The sequence below is a fragment of the Corvus moneduloides genome, chromosome 1, assembly GCF_009650955.1.
Source record: "Corvus moneduloides isolate bCorMon1 chromosome 1, bCorMon1.pri, whole genome shotgun sequence".
NCBI lineage: Eukaryota > Metazoa > Chordata > Aves > Passeriformes > Corvidae > Corvus > Corvus moneduloides.
In genome coordinates, this window is record NC_045476.1 from 76231694 (window position 1) to 76250446 (window position 18753).

At 34.8% G+C, this 18753-nt stretch overlaps 1 protein-coding gene across 1 annotated transcript in view; it reads right to left on the reverse strand.

The window, feature by feature from the left end:
* EXOC2 (exocyst complex component 2) overlaps nucleotides 1-18753 on the reverse strand; it is a 128129-nt gene that overhangs the window by 21173 nt on the left and 88203 nt on the right. The window contains 2 exon segments of the mRNA XM_032116588.1: nucleotides 14544-14685; nucleotides 18554-18670. Of these exon segments, the coding sequence (XP_031972479.1) occupies nucleotides 14544-14685; nucleotides 18554-18670 (259 nt within the window).

An 18753-nucleotide genomic window follows, 5' to 3' on the forward strand; every position in this document is an offset into this window, starting at 1 on the left:
CCTTAAACTAAAAACTCCAATGCACTAATGTAAAAAAAATACCTACTTTAGAGGTTATAGCCATTCACACCTCTTCACCTAAGCATACACAGGTATCAACTCACCCAAATCACCACTGGTAAAGAAATTCATTGATGATCCTTAGATGAACCCAGTACTTGAGATATATGACCCACAGAAATTTGTCTATTTCTTGTTGTCATTTAAGTAATAATAACATGGTCTGGCAGAGCTACAGCCTTTACAATGCTCTACAAGTGCAATTGCCCCACCAATGTGTGGCTGTAACCCATAAAAGCAACCTGGTGTCAGAACAAGAATACAAACACTTCAAAGCCAACAGTGTGCTCCCCTATAGATTTAGCACTACTTAAAAAATACCTTACCATTTCTACTTCAGCATTAACAGCTTTGGGGATGGTAAGTCTTTTTTTTCTGTTGTTGAATTAAAGTGGCTATATGCTTGACTTAAGGGGAAACCCAACAGTATAAATTAATTACAACTATCAGATATTAAAATAGGTGGTTTGAGGCAGATGAAAAAAGAATTGCACTACAAGAAAAGCCATTTCACCCAACTAAAACGTAACATCCAAACCAAACCTGAATGGAAAAAAAAAAGGTTCTGAAGAATGAAATACATGCTTGAGACACTTAGATATAACAAACCCTCCTTCTTGACACGAAAATGAATACATCTAAGGATGACTCAGTATTACCTGAACTTTATCAACCAGCAATTCATTCGCTGTAGGATGCAGCTTCATTTTCCAGAAGAAAAATTTTTAACAAATTTCTTCCCTCTGCTCCCTTTGATTTTCAGTATATAATAGTCATAGCATTATGTATCTCAGTTCTACTATCACTAGATTTCCACTGTAAGAATAATTTTAATGCTAAAGGATTTTCTTTTGATAAAACAGAGACTACCAAAAGCTAACAGGTAAGGTGCTGAAAACAGGGCACAGTCCCTGGTATGACTAGGCTCCCCACTGATTTTAGCAGTTTGTGAATTCTGTGTGTATCCAGGAAATGTACCAGAGTAGAAACTTAATGGCTCTTTCCTGGTCACAGAACATTCTTAAGTTTCCAAAGTTTGTGGGCAAAAGAAACAGAGGCAAGACACAATATTGCACATAAGAGGGAACAAACTACTAAGTATATATAAATATTTGCTATGTATTGGACGTATTTTCAAATAGCCATGTGCATCAACAGTTTTTTCATGAAATAAATTTAGATTATGCTGATCAAGAAACTGCTCTGCTGCTTAAAAGCTCTCTTCCTATTTTTTTTTTCAGAGTGAAAAAAATGGAGAAACTGCGAAACAGACCAGCTGGTGGGTGGTAGCCAAATGAAGAGCATCATCATCTTTTAAAACTAGTGCCTACATTCTTCTGCAGCTTGGTACTCATATAATTTCCAGTACTGTAACCTGTTTCCATTTATTTTCCAAATTCTTCACAAGTGAGCCTCTTAAGAAAAAAGAAACCAATTGTACTCCTTTGATATAGGCTTCCAAAAGTCTGAGTGTGATAACTCATCACACTTGGAGGTCCTTGCCACTCCCAGATCTCTCTCACTTTACAGAAGTGAAGTCACACATACAGTGGTGTCAGTGTGGATCAAAGTCAGCAACATGGATTAACCCCTTCAGACGGCCCCCAGAGGTCCCCATACAGGAAGATTTACATCATGACAAGAATGCCAATTTAAAAAGGTGTTTCACAGACAAAAGAGTGTAGCTGTATGCACCCCATGAAGATTCAGGATGACCAATTCAATGGGAAAAGCAAATCGCTTCCTTAATTGTAAGGTAGACTAAAAATCAACATCTCTATCAAAACTAAGAACAGTTGAATCCAAAAATCTCAAGCAGTATTTCCTTTCATTAACACAAACCAAGCATAGTCTGCAGGAATATTCATTTATTTCTTTCAAACACATCATTTTTAAGGCACCCTGAAGGTGTCCTTTCATGATTTTATAAAACCTAAAATTATTAAAACCTTTCAAAACACAGACTCACTCAGGAAACTATGTGTTCTTCTCATAATTCCTGAAGTCACTGGTACTGTAATAATAGCCTGTCAAATGCAAAATGACAGCAATTTCAAAAATGAAGAATGGGCTTAGAGATATACTATGTTTATGAATTTACTTTGGCTGTCATTCAAATATTATTATCATAAAAAATGAGAAAACCTAAGTCAATTGATCCAAAAGAGACTAATTTCACAAATAAAGTATTTGGAACAATACAGACACTAGTAATTTTAGTGTCCAGTTTTGCTCTGCATCTCTCTAACCTTCAAGTTACTGAAAAAATTTTAATTACCCATAAAACATATCCTGCATTTATTACAGTGACTTAAGACAGATATACTTGGGTAAGTAAAAGAAAAGGCAAAATTGGCAAGAGAAAGTAGAGTATGGACATTTTAAAAGATTTTTTTTTTAAGTAAGCAACTTCCAAAGTGGTGCTTTGAGAAAAAGCTTATGAGCAGCATTAAGATGCACAATTTTCATGTTTTCTACAGTACATTTTGTAAGTAATAATGATGATTTTTTTGGAAGTTGCTATTTCTATTGAATTATACAAATGTACAAGGATAATAAGCAGGAGGCAACGCATAATAAAAAAACCCCAATACTTCTGGAGCCTGATTCTGCAAAGGTCTGTGATGCTCTTAACTCAAAAAACGCAAGTAGTCACCACACTGAAAGAAAGCACAGAACCAGTTCTAAGTATTTTCAAATACTTTCTTCCATATTGCTTTGTGTACCAATTGTACATGAAATAATGAAAGAGCATGAAATTTTTATTTGTCTTTAGTAACTAAATTCAGCAAATTGGCAACCAAATCAAAGCCACTGTATTAACTTATAAACACTAATAGGGAGCAGTATTTAGCAGGCATGATGGAAGTATCGAGTCATGGGAAAAAGCTGACTGCAGAAAGGGACTGATTTACAGATACCGTGGATTCTTTGGAAGATGTAGTAGGAGGTTGTGCTCTGCTTCATTTCACCAAATTCTCAAACTTGATTTCTATGGTAAAATCTAGTTGTTGTTTGTTTGGATCTTTTTCCACAGACTTTGCAACTTGGGATGACCTTGAAGGGGTAGTCACCATTTTGACTTTCAGCCAGTCCTTACTTCTACCAATGTACGTATTTAAAAATGCAACACGTACTGCAGCCAAATGCATGTAGATCAGCATATCAGGAATAATTACTCACAGAGTATACCTTAAATTTATGGCAAAAATTGCTCTAAGTTGAATTTTATGTATAGCTTTATTTACCTGTCTGCTTAAATAACCAGTGAGTTGGAACCAGATAAGAGCAGCTTTTAGATATGTTACTGCAGAAAAAGAAAACAAAACAAAACCCCAGAAACAAAACCCCCCAACCAAATCCCAACAATCAAATAAAACAAAAAACCTTACCCCACCTTACTGGCTTCTAGTCTGCTATGAAAAAGGAGAAAATGAGAGAAAATTGTTGCAAGACACATACAGTATTTGGTGAGATCCCATATTAATCCTATTTATTAGTATGAAGGTGAGAACTTGCACTGACTTCCAGTTTTACTATTTAATTTTTTTCACTTCCAAGCTTTACTGAATCCCTACAGCATTTTGAAAATGGCATGGATTTGAAATAAAGAATGTTTCTGCATGACCTGAACAATAGATTCTTAAAATTATTTAATCCAAAATCAACATTTGGAAGCTATCTTGACTCAGGAGTGACCCACAATAACTGGAAAGCTTAAGATTTTTCACACTTCAAAGTAAAGGCTTTTAATATTTTTGAATTACTTCAACTGCTGAACAAGCCCAACACTAATTTCATCCACACATCAATAAAGTTTAAGTGTTTCATTAAATTTAAATTGCTATTCGTTGTGTAAAGACATTTTAAGCTAATGAAATGTTTTTTATTACAATGGATCTGCTGTACTGTTAGAAGCCGATCATATTTTCCCACTTAAAAAGTAAGACTTCAAGAGCTTGATAACTTGGCTACTGAGAGAATATGCTCCAGGCTGAATTTTGTATAGAAGTTTTGTATAGAAAGCTGAGGCTTTCTGTTACACTAGAATTTTTAACTTAAAAACATGCACACACCCCTGGGCAGAAAGTGTTATGAAGTACTGAGGAGACAGCTATTTTCCCACTGTGCTAGTAGGCCTCTGCAAGTCTGTCCAGTGGCAAGGTTCATTTTGGAGACTGTATTTGCATCAGTGTTTTTAAAATGTTGAAACGACAGCATCCTTAACTACCGCATACATTCAGCGTTTAGAAAATAATAGCTTTTACTACTCCTCTTTCATCTTGAAATCTGTATTGTTTTATGCTTGACCATAGACCCCTTAGGCAAAACTTCAAAGCATAACCAAGAATGTGAACTGACCAGTGGGTTCACTAAGGGCATCAAGGTTATCAACCTGCAGAGTTGTCTGGGGCAAATTCCAGATGTTTTAAGATGATTGCATCTGCACAGGAGGAAGTATAATACTGTACTTTATATGGCCCTTGAAGAACCTCCACCACAAGACACTAAGCACCTTTATCAGGGGAGATCACTCATGGTTATGGATTGTTTCTAATGAGTACCTACATGCTAAAGGTTATTAAGATGAAACCATTCTCTAAGCACAACACTGTGAATTACAGAAACCACACAGGCAGGTACATGCACAGAAAAGTCTGGTTATTTTGATAGAGCTTAGTTTATTTGGACCAATACCAAAGTTTTAACCTGGGACTTTCCATTTAAATATCACACATAAATCTCCAATCCTTAATAATTTGAGCTAGAGGACTATGACTTAGCTACAAACAGCTGCAAACCAACCTCTACTAGAGATCGACCTTAAATGAGGGCCACATTCACCTATGAATAGGTAACAACACCACAATTAAATTTCCCAAATATTAATCATGACCAATAGATGCTTCTTGATCTCACAGTGCTACCATGCACACTGCCTTCTGAAACTGTGACGATGACCCCAGTACCATCTGTGTAAAGATTGCCAGAGGGACTTGGAAACAGTTCTGGGTACAAGAAGAGAGCAGTCCCAAGATCTTTTAGCAGCTAACACTACCCAACTGCATATTCTGAGAGAAAGAGAAAAGCATCTATAATTAGCACACCTGTGGAAATAAATCTTTGAAGGAAGAGAATAAATCCAAGCTAAAAAGCCTAACCAGGAACTCCAGAACAGAGCTGATACCACAGTTTGGGACTACAGCCAGTTCTACTTTTCATGTGACTTACCTTCCCCACTCCACTAGTTTCATTACACCTCAGTTTGTTAAAGATTGCCACAGAAACTACCTTGAGAATTACCAAGGTAATAAAAAAATCTGGTTTCTAAGGGTAACAATTGAAGGAGCAGTCTAATACAGCCCACTCAAACACCTCATTCACAGCCAAGGTTTGAATGTATTTTGGCTTATAACCCAACTAGTAATCAAATAAAACCAAATAATAGTAATAGTGACTATTGACTTGGAGTTCTAAGCTTTTTGGCCTATGATCTTCTCATACCTCCCCTCATCTCCCTAGTCTTCAGTTCTGGCTTTCAAACCCATGTAAACCAACCCCGTTGAGTTCTTCCTCTCACACACGTTCATCCACTCATTTCTGTTCAGTTATCTAACCTGAAAATCCAACCTGCCTGTGCTCCAAAACTGCTCCCTACATCATTCCGTAACATTGGGGCACCCAAAGAAATCAGTAAACCTCACAGGAAACAAAGGTGCCATTTGTGCCTATCAAATACAAAATAAACATGAGAACATTCACTATGCCAACAAGCTAGAGCACCGAGTATTGTTTTGGTGATGATACAATTTATTACTACTTTTGTTTTATTGAAAGGGTTGAGGCAGTACAAAACCTGTGTGGATATACCCTCATTCATGCTTGTAAATAAAGGGTGCTGGAAGAGGTGGGAAAAAATGCTTGCCCTTTCTCCTGTATGCATTATCATTGATTCCAATCTCCAATTAGCTTTCCGCTTTGAGCAATGCAGGGATTAGATCCTATTATCAAAGACAGTCATAAAAATACTAAATGATATTAGAAGATCTTAAGTGTTTCTCAAAGGGTATGCTTCAGGGGCTAAAAAAAGTTTAGGTCTCCTTGTAAAAAAATCAAAACAAAAAAAGATTGTTGACATTAACACATCCTCACAGAGACTGACCGCATAAACTAGAAAATGCTGAACTGATGACAAGTATCATACAACTTCCTACAACTGTGTAGACAACAGAAGAGACTTCTGAGTTGTCAGACATGTCTGATAAATAAATCCTCTGAAGTGGCAATAACTATCATCTCATTCAGGTATTAGAGTGATGTGTAATACCACCAGTCAGAACAGGTATGTGAGGAGACACAATTCTCAAGCTACAAGACTAGGCTGCCATCTGACCAAGGAATCACAGCAAGACTTCATTTTAGAGATACAAAGATGTTGCACTCATGCTCTTCCTATCCCTAAAGCAATATAAATGAAGTCTGGTTTAGGTCTTCAAACTTTTCAAATGAGACAAACACTTTTCCCAAACACGTTATTTCCCTTTTTAAAATACACCTTGCTTAAACAGCCAATTTTCAAATTTGCAGACCACTTTTATTTTGTAGTTTGAGAAGAATGCAGATTTTCCAACTTTTATTGAAAAAATACCGAAGATAAAATGTTTTTTGGAGCTTAATTCATGGAGCTTAATAGTTTTTAGCAAAGCACAGACATATAGACAGAAATGCCACAAGGTATCCTATCAGGAAGTTTGACAGATAAAGCCAAAGAGAAGCTGGAAGAGTGATGGACAGCAGTCTAGTAAACAACTACTGATAGACTTAATAACAGAAAATGCCATAAATCAGAACTGTGAGTGAAGGCAGATCTGTGAAAATCAAGAGGAAGCATAAGGTATAAACCAGTTAAGTTGCAGATAAACTCTACTGCATTCTTGTACATGTGGAGTCTAGAGGCTTCTGAGACCAGCCAACAAAAACTTGAATCAAAATTAGCAGCACAAAATCTTGCATGCAAGAAGTTGGAGAAGCACAAGAAATTGGCAAGCTGAAGGGCCATTGCCTTCTCCTGTTCTCATCTTCTGCAAGGACATAGAGGGTACAACGTGCATTCCATTTCACCACCTAGAATAATCCTTAAAATTTACAATTCAGACACCAATATAATATGACAACACAATGTTGACAGAAGTGAGAAATAGAATGAAACCCGAATGCCTGAAATTGAAATTGAAGAAAAATTTCACGTTAAAATCGAATAACAAAAATGAAGGTATTTTGAAATATGCATTGAAATTTGTGCTTATGTTTCAAGCAGCAAATTAATTTTTTTTTACAAAAAATGGCAAGGCTACAATATGAGGGCCCCTGGCTTTACAATTTTAGTACATGATTCTGCTCTGTGAAGAATTGTGTATAGTAAAACAAATGCAAGAACTGTAGTCATTCAACACATGGATTGTTACACTTGCTGATTGATCGGTCATTTAAGGATGAATGAATTCAACTCATCCTAATACAAATTTAATTGTTATTTGGTTGGTATTTCCTTACCAGAAGCACGAAACATCCATTTACTAATGTATGTTGCATGAGTAGTTAGCTTGAATGAAAAATAACATATTTTAACTGGACTATTTAAAGACTACTATGTGTTAGAATCCTTGTGTCATAAACAAACTACTGGTATTTTGTAACAAAACCCCCCAAACTGACAAGACCTTTAGCAACTTCATTTGCCAGTGCAGAATACTCTTCTTCCTTAAAATTATATGCAACAGACCTGCAAAACATCGTTTTCTTTCTGTTCACGTACATAGTATATTATATCCCTGCATCAAAACACCAGAATTTGGCCTTACTAAAGCATAAAAAGTCAGACAATTCCTAAAGAGAGGACACCAACAGTTTGAGGACTATTGGAGTTCAAAATCATCTACTTTATGTAAGTAAGATAATTCTGAAGCCATCCATTTGAACGGTTAGGAGAAATCTAAAGGGTTACGGAGATTTCAAACAAAACTATTTTGCACATTTCAGTCAAAAAGTAATTGCTTATTTCTAACAAAAAAAAAAAAAAAAGGAAGAAAGAAAAAGAAAATGATTTGTACTATATCCAAATGTTTTTAAGATGTAAATGCACTTGTCATCTTTCATGTAAGCAGGGTGCTGGTGCCCCAAATTAAACAAAAGAAGAAAAGTTAGGGTTGACAAGTATGTCACTGCGTAACTACAAATTAAATATGCCTTTTGATATTTAATTTTTAACTGTTGAGTACCTTTTCATCAGGCTATTGCCATTAGAAGTTTTTTATTAGATTAATAAATTAGACAAATAACAGATAAAAGATGTGACAAGTATAACAAATCTGATTTAGCAGATCTGACGCACTTAATCTTTTACTGTAATAGTGGCATTTGATATATTTGAAATGTTTCAAACAATGATCCCTTAACACACCAAAGAAGAAGAAATTCAGATTTAACTCTGCTATATTCAATTTATGCCAAGTACAGAATGAATATCTAAAAACCACAATCAACTTTCAGTTGAAAGTGCAAAATCACCTAAAACTTTCAAAGCTCTGTGAAATTTTATACACTACAACCCCCCTCCCCAACATCTGACAACACAAGCGAAACACAGAAGATACATATTTAAACGAGATTGCTAGAACAGCAGCTGAAAAACTATGCTTGTGAACTCCGAGTGAATGCTGGCTAGACTGCACAGCAGCCAGCATTTCAAAATAAGTTATGAAGAGATATTACCGTATCTGAATTCCTCAGAAAAATAAATGAACATCAACCTTTTGTGTGGTAAACAAATCCTCACATACTACAGTCTTTCATAAATTAATATAGTGGTTGCATATGTAAACAACTTAAATACAATCAAACTTGCCATATTATGAAAAGTAATTTGAGATTTGCATGCAAAAGCTCACATTAATAATCAAAAAGACTGAATGCCCACATACCACAACTACCTTTGCTTGTATTGCACAAACAATACACAGAAATTTCTTCTATCCAAATTCAGAGCAACCACCTCATTCCTTCTCCAAAAGTCTACAGCTTTGCAAGTAAAAAAAGATCAATTTTTAATATAAAAAAATTATGTAAAAATATAAACAAAAAGCTGCCTAATTTTGTCACATGAATAAGACATAACTTATGCTTTTTAAGCTAGAAATAAAAAAACCCCAACAAACACAATTTACTATCAAAAAAGAGAAGTATGAACAGGAACAAAAAACCCCCTTGTATGTTAAACTATCAGATTGACCAGTATACACAAAAAACAATCTAAAAACATACTTGGCAACTGATTAACACTATGTTTCCTATTGTTCCTTTCATCTCTTTTAATTATGTTAATAATGTAGAATAAATTAGAACAATGTTTCAAACAAGAGAAAAGAACTAAACTAGATTTCACTGTTGCTGCATGTTAAAATTGAAATCTGTTGTAAAGACTCAGAAGTCTACATTGAAACTAAAATGAAAACTTAAATGAGTTATTTATTAACAATAAATCTAATTAAGCTAATAAAACTGCCTTCTAACACCAGCAGTCACACCTTAGATCAAAATAAAGAGCCAAATATAAAATTACTTTGTGCACAAGCTCTGACATTCAGATCTTTCATACTGAAAAGAGCATGCATGTTGAAAAACTAAACAGTAAAAATTTTAGCACATAGGCTAAATGAAAATTTGCCCCATGCAAACAATTGATCCTTTCTTTATACTTAAAACTGTAACAAAAAGCATATGTATAAGGAAATATCTGATAATTATAGGACAATTGCCTAAATGAGCAAGGCATAAGCTTCTTCCACACTGACAGAAACATGGTACCACACTTGAATAGTATATATTTTTCAAAGCTTCCTCAAAAGACAGGCCTCTTAATTTTTTCTAAATTCTTCTTCAGAACTGTTCATTTAATGTTCTTCTCATTCTTGTATTTTCCTATGAATTTTATGATGCAAGGAAGTGTTGTCCTCAGTACTTACAGACAGATCCCTGCAGAGCTGCCAATGATAAATAGTGTCAAGGTTTTGGGATAAGATTTTTCTGAATGTTCTATACCTTACAAGACTTTAGCTAGTCAAATTAACCATGAATGTTCAAACTGACAGGATTCAAAGAAGGCATTTTAAAGATAAAGACAAAAACGCTTGAGTTATTTACATGACATAGCAAACTCTGAGGACAGAAACCTACCTGCACCATTTTTCCCCACCCAGATTATGCTTTATTCACTTCTCAAATGCTGTAACAGCTCAGGATAGATTTTTGCCTGTATCAGTTCCACTTAATATAAAAACCAGTTGTATTTCCAAATCAGCTGTCATTTTATGTAGCAAGACAAGTGCACTCATGTGGGAAAAAATATTATTTAAAGATGGAATTATAAATTATTGCATTTGTGTAGTTCTTCTTTGTAGATAATTTTTACTGATATGGAAAAGAAAACAAACAAAAAACCAAATTGGAAAACAGAGAATTCCCTTACTGCATTGGTCTACATGGCTAAACAACAATATTGGCAATAAATAGATGTAATTTCTGTACCAGAAATTTATGTGGATTTGATTAATTTTGCTGATGATATAGACCTTGACTTTTGAAGCCTTGATTCTCAAAAAGAAAATGTTGACAGCGCTGTCAAGGCAAAACATTTAGGCTATTGCTACTTAGTGGTATTGCCTATATATAGCATTGCCTGTAGTGATACTCCAAGTATACAATAATTCATACATAACTTCTGTAAGCTGTGCAAAGAAAGTAATCAGTAATACAAATAGGCTGTTATCCCTAAAGGATGAAAGTGCAAGATTGAGGGGATTTCTTCAATTACACAGCAGCCTCTGGTAAGCTCACTTGTCTAGTGAATATCAGATTTCTCTGTCCTTTTATTTGCACTTCAAGCCTGTCTCTTGTTTGAACAGTCCCGTGCAATCCATTAATTTATCTAAATAAAAATGGATTAATTAATTTCATTTCTAAATCCTACCCTAATTTACGTTTTTAACTTGCTCATCCAGTCCCAGTTTCCTATCTTGCTCCACCTCCATTCCTTACTTGATACCAGTCTTCATGACAAGCTTTTTGTTCCAGTCTCTCCCTCTCTTGCAGTTACACTATTTCCTATCTCAGCATTAGCATCCTCCCCTGAATTATTCCATCTACCCAAAAGCATTACTTCCAATAGCCCAGATCAAGTGTCCTCTGCAGACAGCTGTTCAGAAACAGCCATAGTCTTGAAGCTCTGGACTGGACAGCAAATTCATCACCAGAAAATTCTTAATCTTGTTCCTAACCAAATCATGAGTGTTTTCACATGCACATTTTCAAAAATGTCCTTTGCAAAAGATGTATCATGGCATCATGATACATCATGGCTCCCATTCTGGTGAGACTTTCAGTGGCCAGATGGGTGCTTGAAAGTTTCCGACTGAATCAGGGAAGTTATTTGTCTTTACCTTACCTTTTAAATATGTGCGAATTGGTGTTTTGACCTCTCCTTTCCCTTCAAAAAAAAACCTGATCTTGTCAAAATTTCTCTTTTTACTATCATTAGTACTATTTGAAAGCTAATGCAGAAACAACACATAAAAAAAATCTTCACTCCAAACTCTAATGTCCCAGCAATCATCCAGTAAGGGTGCAACACTACACATCACAGATAGCACTACTCAGGAACACAACTGAGGTCTAAAGAGTTTGCCTTGCCATTCTTTTTTTTTAATTCTATTTTTAAAAAGTAAGGCTATGAAATTCAAGATCCAAACCAGGCAAATTAAACAAATCAAATATTTAAATTTTGCAGTTGTAAAGATTACTGAAAACAGGTAATAGTTTCTAATATACGATTTTTTCTTAAGAAATCAATATGACACTCTTTAACAAATCCTTGAGTGAACGATGTGTTTGGCTCAAGTTAGACCCACTCCCAGTCATATGTATGCTATTTCAGTTCAATAAAGTAGGTATTTTTCATGCTCTTGGAGATTAAGTGTAACATAGAGCTTTGTTTGTTTTGGGTTTTTCTAAGAGGAAAATAAAAAAAGATAGCATGTCTACTGCAGCATTAACTGCATTGTTTAGATTATGTACAAGTATATTTTCTCAATTAAAATCTTACTGTACAATTTAAAGTTGTTTGTGACTATCAGTTTATTGAAAAAATCAATTATATGGCTGTTGGGTGATCTTTTTTCTTTTTTAAGTTGAATACTGGAAAAAGTCTGATTCTCATATGCCTCACAAAGAGGCTTTTTTCTTCCAGTCCTTTTCAATAATGAAGTTCCTCTACCTGCATGAAGAGGTCACTTATTACTCACTTACTAACTTTATCCTCAGAGCACCAAATATTTCCAGGGTCAACGAACCATTGCTATAATCAAACAAACTGAAGGTACTCAAAGTTACTCTTTGTCCAGGTTTTGGCTGGGATAGAGTCAATCTTCTTTCTAGTAGCTTGTATAGTACTGTATTTAGTATGAGAATAATGTTGATAACATAACCATGAATCAGGTGCTGCTGAGCAATGCTTACACTAAGTCAAGGACTTTTCAGTTTCTCATGCTGGCCTGCCAACGAGTGGATGGGGGTCCACGAGAACCTGGGCAGCTTTTCCTGACTGGCTAAAGGATATCCCATGCCATATGATGTCATGCTCAGTATATACACTAGGGGGAAAGCTGGCTGGGGGCAGACTGGGCATCGGTCAGTTGGTGGGAGTGACTATTTTTCATTTGCATCAGTTGTCTTTCTTCTTCCTGGTGGTTTATTTGTTATTTTCCTTTTCATTAAAATTTGTTATTATTATTATTTTATTTCAATTACTAAACTGTCCTTACCGCAACACACTTTTTTTTACTTTTACCGTTCTGATTTTTTCCCTCACTCCACCAGGGCAGGAGGGGAATGAGAGAGCAACTGTGTGGTGCTTAGCTGCTGGTTAATCATGATACTTTCATACCAATAGTCAACAGAGTACATTTGACAGAGGTTAATTAATCAGAAAGGTAGTTCATCAAGGTGGAGAAGCACAGAAGTGTCTATATGTTCCTTTTTAACATGTCTAGCTTGGGGATTAACAAAAAATCCCCAAACAACTTTTCTACTGTTTTGAATTGGCCAACACTATCATATGTAATCCTAAAAGGGTGTCTCTAACATTCACTGTCATCAATTTTTGCTGGGAAGTTCCAGAGAAAGTATGTAAACCAACAATAAACAGGACAACAAGAAGGCTAAGGCCCACCTCTACCAGAAATTCAATATTCCCTTTAAACAAAAAAAAGACTACAAAATAATCCTAAAGGCAATGTGAGCCTAGTAAATACATGCCAATGCACTAGATCAAGAAATGAGAATATAAAAAGCTGACACAACTTCTTTGTCTTGGTTAGCTGGTGGGAATCCAAACGTGCCAAGTGAAAACATACTTCAAATATGATGATAAGTTATGAATTATTCAGACACATTTTTGAATGTGCAAGATGAGTATCTAAGTTATTTCCACAGTACATTGTATCACAGAGTATATTCTGAGCACAAAAGTACTAACAAGAGATGGAAGAGACACTTTTCTCTAAAGCAATAAACTCTAAGATCCTTGTGGTTTTAAGCAAACAAGCACCTGCAGCTCTTGCTTCACAGATTGCCAGTGTGCTTCTTGTAATTACCTCCATATCCAATTTTTAAATACAACAGAATTTTTACTAAGTCTGCCATAGACAACTCTATGAAAAAATCAAAACAAGAATGTACAAATTGATTAAGACAAGATCACCTTCAAAATGCCATGTACTATGTCACTGCAACTAATTTCTACTTGGTATTAACCAGGCATATATGCGATAGGGGATTTAAATGTATCGGTTTTACATAGGACAAATTACATGTTCACAGGACCTAAGTGTGCAAAAAAGGCAGACTTATTTATATTATGCTTCCTCAAAATAGAGGATCTTAAAGAATCTGAATAATGACTAACATCTCAGTCATTTTAAACACCTTATACCTGCCCTTCAATGGCAGTTTGCTGAACTACTGTTATAATGTGCATTTTCTCATAATTTTACCTTTTCAGAACTGTAATTACATCTATTATCAAAGTAGCCAGATTCTATTAGAAAATATCCCAAACTACCTCAATGAATTTCATTAGAAAATAGCAAAGATGGCTTTTATAATTCTTTCTATTATATATAAGCAATGAAGCAAAATAATCACAAAAAACAAGTATTAAAGAGATTATCAATAATGAAAGCAGCTTTAATCATTTGGGGGTATTTGAAAAATGATTTAGGAATTAAGTAAAGTCTGTGAGAAAGAACTCATAATGAGAACATGCCAAAAGTTAAAAACACTGACTAGAAAAAAGTTTTTAATTGTACAGTATATTTTAGCTCCTATCAATCACTGTTAAAATCATTTGAGTTTAATAAGCAGGTATTTACCTGTTGGAATGAGACAATCTTTCCAGTCAAAATATCCTGCATAAATGCCAGGTTCTAATGACCCAACTATTGGATCTGCCTTGAATTCAATGTACATTTCAAATAGTCTTTGATCCAGCTCTTTCAAGGATTCCATACTAACCTAAAAGATTAAATGAAAAAAAGGAAAGAGAAAGAACATGGTAAACAGTCATTAACTAAAAGAATTTAATCACATGCCCAAAAAATTTCCTCATGTCTTCTTTAATTTCAGCAAAAGGCAGCAATTATTGACACATTTCAATTCATAATTATGTACATAAAAACTTAACAACTTCCATATTATCTGTCCATCCTACCCAGTATAATTTTTTTCCTGATTGTATTCAGCAATAGACATTTTCGTGAAAAACACAAGGAATGCCTAAGCAGGCAGATATCTACTGGCATGATTTTTTTTCCTGCATGTCAGGAGGTCCTTATCTTGCAAAGTAAACAACTGAATTTTGTGAATGCTTTAAAATATTTAAAAATAAAAATTTCTGTCATTAAACATTAAGATTTTTATGTAATACTTCAGATCTATAAATTTTAATTTTACAATTTCTCAATGTGTTTAAAAAATACATGATTTATTAGGAGTCTCTGTCTTCTGAAACTGAACATATGGACTTCCCCTCTCTACTTCAACAAATCTCTATACAATAGAACCATAAGCTGCATCACATTAACATCTACAGAATTCTTCTCTTTGACAGCTCTCCATGCATTTTTTTGTAATTCACAGAACTCAGCCACTCTGAAAGCTGAGGGGATATGGATAGTTTGTTAATTGTATCTGAACAACTTTAAATTTTATACAAGGCTTTTTATTAAACACAGCTTCTACAAAAAAATTCTGTAACGCAATGTAGAACATCAGTACCTAAATACAGTAATGGATGCTATATGCAAATAAAATGAAATTAAAATTAAGATATAAATATCATGTGACTTCTGCTGAAATGTATTTACCTATATAAATAAGAGCTGAAGCAATACAAAAATAAAGCTTTTAAACTAGTGTTCATTTTCCTCAGCAATTAGGGGAAAAGGCACACACGCACACGCACGCATATATATGAACAATAATTTCCAGAAGTAAAGGGGTTTAAAAGTGAGGTCTGCTTTAAAAGCAAGTCTCTAGATCAGACTGGGAATTCAGAAGAAGAAAAGACTCCTTACCATTCCTTTCTAGGGATTTAATACTGCAAACTGCAAAATAAGGGTTGAAACTTATTACTACAGGCATGTCTCTAAATTGTGTTCTATTCTGGCATGCCTACATTATTAAATGAAGAGAAAAAGGAACTGCAATATTTGAGTCAGGAACAGAGGCAGAGAAGTCTTCAGGAATGAGATCACAAGGGTAAGGGAAAACAGTTGTTACTGATGAAAGTTGATGTTAGGAAAGTTGGGATGGTGAAGTAGGTGCTCAGAAACAAGACACACCACAACTTTCCTGCTTTTCTAGGTGATGAACCTTCTTTGATTTGTACACAAGAGGATCTCTATCTCAAAGGCAAGCTTTCTATAAGGCATGAGAAGATCAAGGCTATTTTCTTCCTCTTCTCCTTCTACCTGACTGCCATTTTAAAAGAAGAACACATTTTAAAAGGTACAGAAATCTTGCTCTTTTTTCCTCTTACACAGGTTTCAAGACATTTGTCACTTAAATTTCTTATGATTAGGGAGAGTAACAACCCTTAGACCATTCCTATTTAGCTTTGAACTAGGGGGGAAAAATAAGTTTGAGTGCCAAGTCCCTGGAAATATGCACCCATTCAAAGAATCTGTAAAACAACTGCTTCGATGTTCCTTAGCAAAGTGTTTTAGAATTAAGGAATTCCACCGTCCACTTCTGCAGCCATTCACTACAAAAGATCATCTGCACATTCAGTACAGGTTTTTTTGTTTAATACAAGTTATCCTCAACCTGTTTCAGGTTCAATACACAATTAAGATAGTGGTAACCTGTTTTTTCAGCTGGTGGAAAGATTGCAAGAAAGAATGAACAATTAATCTGAAAGTATTTTGAGCCCAGGACTGGGGGAGAGAAGCAGCAGAAGTCCTTAACATCAACCATCTACACCCATTTTCCTGATCCTTAAGTGGGTTTAATGCTCACAAAAATTACACGATTCTCACATTGTTTGTCTTTCTGCTATGAACATTCCTGTGATTACAGTTTTCAATTCTTGCATTAAAGTCATTTTGAGCCTCTACCCTTCTACCTTATCTAATTATCCAGAACTGTGGAAACAATTTTATTCAGAAGCTTAATCAATAAGCTTGGATGAATTTTATGGAATATATCTTTTTTTCCACTTCCTAATTGAATAAACTGATGATAAAAAGTTGAATTAAAGAATCTCCACAGAGAAGTACAAGAGTCATGAGTATGTGCCAAGGTAGCATGTGCTAAAAGCACAGTGTAATGTTTGGCTGCTTTATGTAATTTTGTATTTGGAACACTAAGAAAAAAAATTGAAATAACCATATAGAATGTAAGGAAATGTTTTTGGCTACCATTTTATAATTTCTGTACTTCAGAATATTAGATAATAATCACTTCCCTACTAACAAAGGCAACTTTAAAAAGACCAACCCAATGTAAGAATAGATAGTTTTTTCCTAAAACACAGTACAAAATTCACTTTAAAATTAAATTTATAAAGCTGACAGAATTTAAAAGTATAATTTAATTTCAGTCTTCTCAGATAAAAACTAGTCTTTAAAAAAGTTTGCCAATTCTTTATTACAATTTTTTAATCTAATATTTAAATAAATTAAAAACTTTCAGAAGTTTAGGTGACAGAACAAGAAACTGAAACTATCAACCCACCCCTCTAAACATCTGTGAGCTTCCATTGTCATTAAAAATAAAGGGCTCAAAAATTGCCCTTTTGTGATGACTATCTAATTAATCCAAACCCTCCCAGCTGGCATTACCAACTGATGTGTCCCACACATGCAGTATTGCACCAGTCAGAGCTTTCAAAGGGTTAACAGAGACTGGAAATTAATCTGCCATTTCAACACCTGAATTTGGTAATTTCTAAACATACCAAACTTTTAGTGGCACTACTTTGATGTGGCTGTGCAAGGCAGGGTGTTGAACACATACATAACAGATGTCTTAGCTGCTTATATACACAACACTAACTGTACCGAGCTCAACTTGGTAGCAAAAAATGGCACTATCCAGAGTAATTTTCTACATTGTGCTAACCATACAAATCACAGCAATCCCTTTCAAATGCTATTCAAAACTATTTAGGCTGTAGAAATTCAAGCAACATTCAGGCATAATGGGACTAAGTATGTACTACATAGTTGAACAATCAATTTGAGTGAAATACTGTACTCTGTACTGGAAAAGATAACATTTTACTTCCAATCAACAAATATTTCTGTAAATAAACTAGCTTTATGGTCCTAAGGATTAAGTCACAACATTTCTCATAAGAAGTGATTAATCTTTACAAAAAGGCAGGAAAATGAGACAGCTACTGCCACCCACTTTGACATTTTCATTCTTTGAAAAAGAAAAAACAACAAAAACCCCCCCTAAAACACAACAAAAAACCCGTGAACTAGTTTATGAACAAGAGCTATCAGTAATGCAGATTTCCAGAAGAAATAATTTATCAAGTATATTCCTGAGATAACAATCTTTTACTCTCTGCATTGAGAGAACACAGTGACATTAAACAGCTTTACTAAGAAATCAGATAAGCTCTGCCATTGAACACACAAGTCCTGAACAAGAGCTCACATTTTCTACACCAGCTACTTAAGCCCTGTAAGAACACACAGAACCATATCCTTGTTGTTGTTGTGTCCAACTGATGCTTGGAGCCCCACACATTTATGGAAGGCTCACCCAAGAGTCATTTTGGATGTCTGGACACTTGCACCTACTTTCCACAGAAAGTAAACCAAATAAAAATCTTCAAGCAATGCTACTTCATTCCAGTGCTCTCACTTACTTGAGTTATTTTATCAACACCTTGGAAGCCATGTTTCTCAAAGTGTTCAGCTATATTTAGGAAGGTATGACGTTCCAGGTAACGGCAGTTACTAAGCGCAATTAAAAGTCTCTGCTCCTAAAAATTTAAGAGAAGAAAGAGTATACCAGTTAAAAAAAGAAGTATCAGCATAACCAACACTGTAAATGTATACAAAGTAC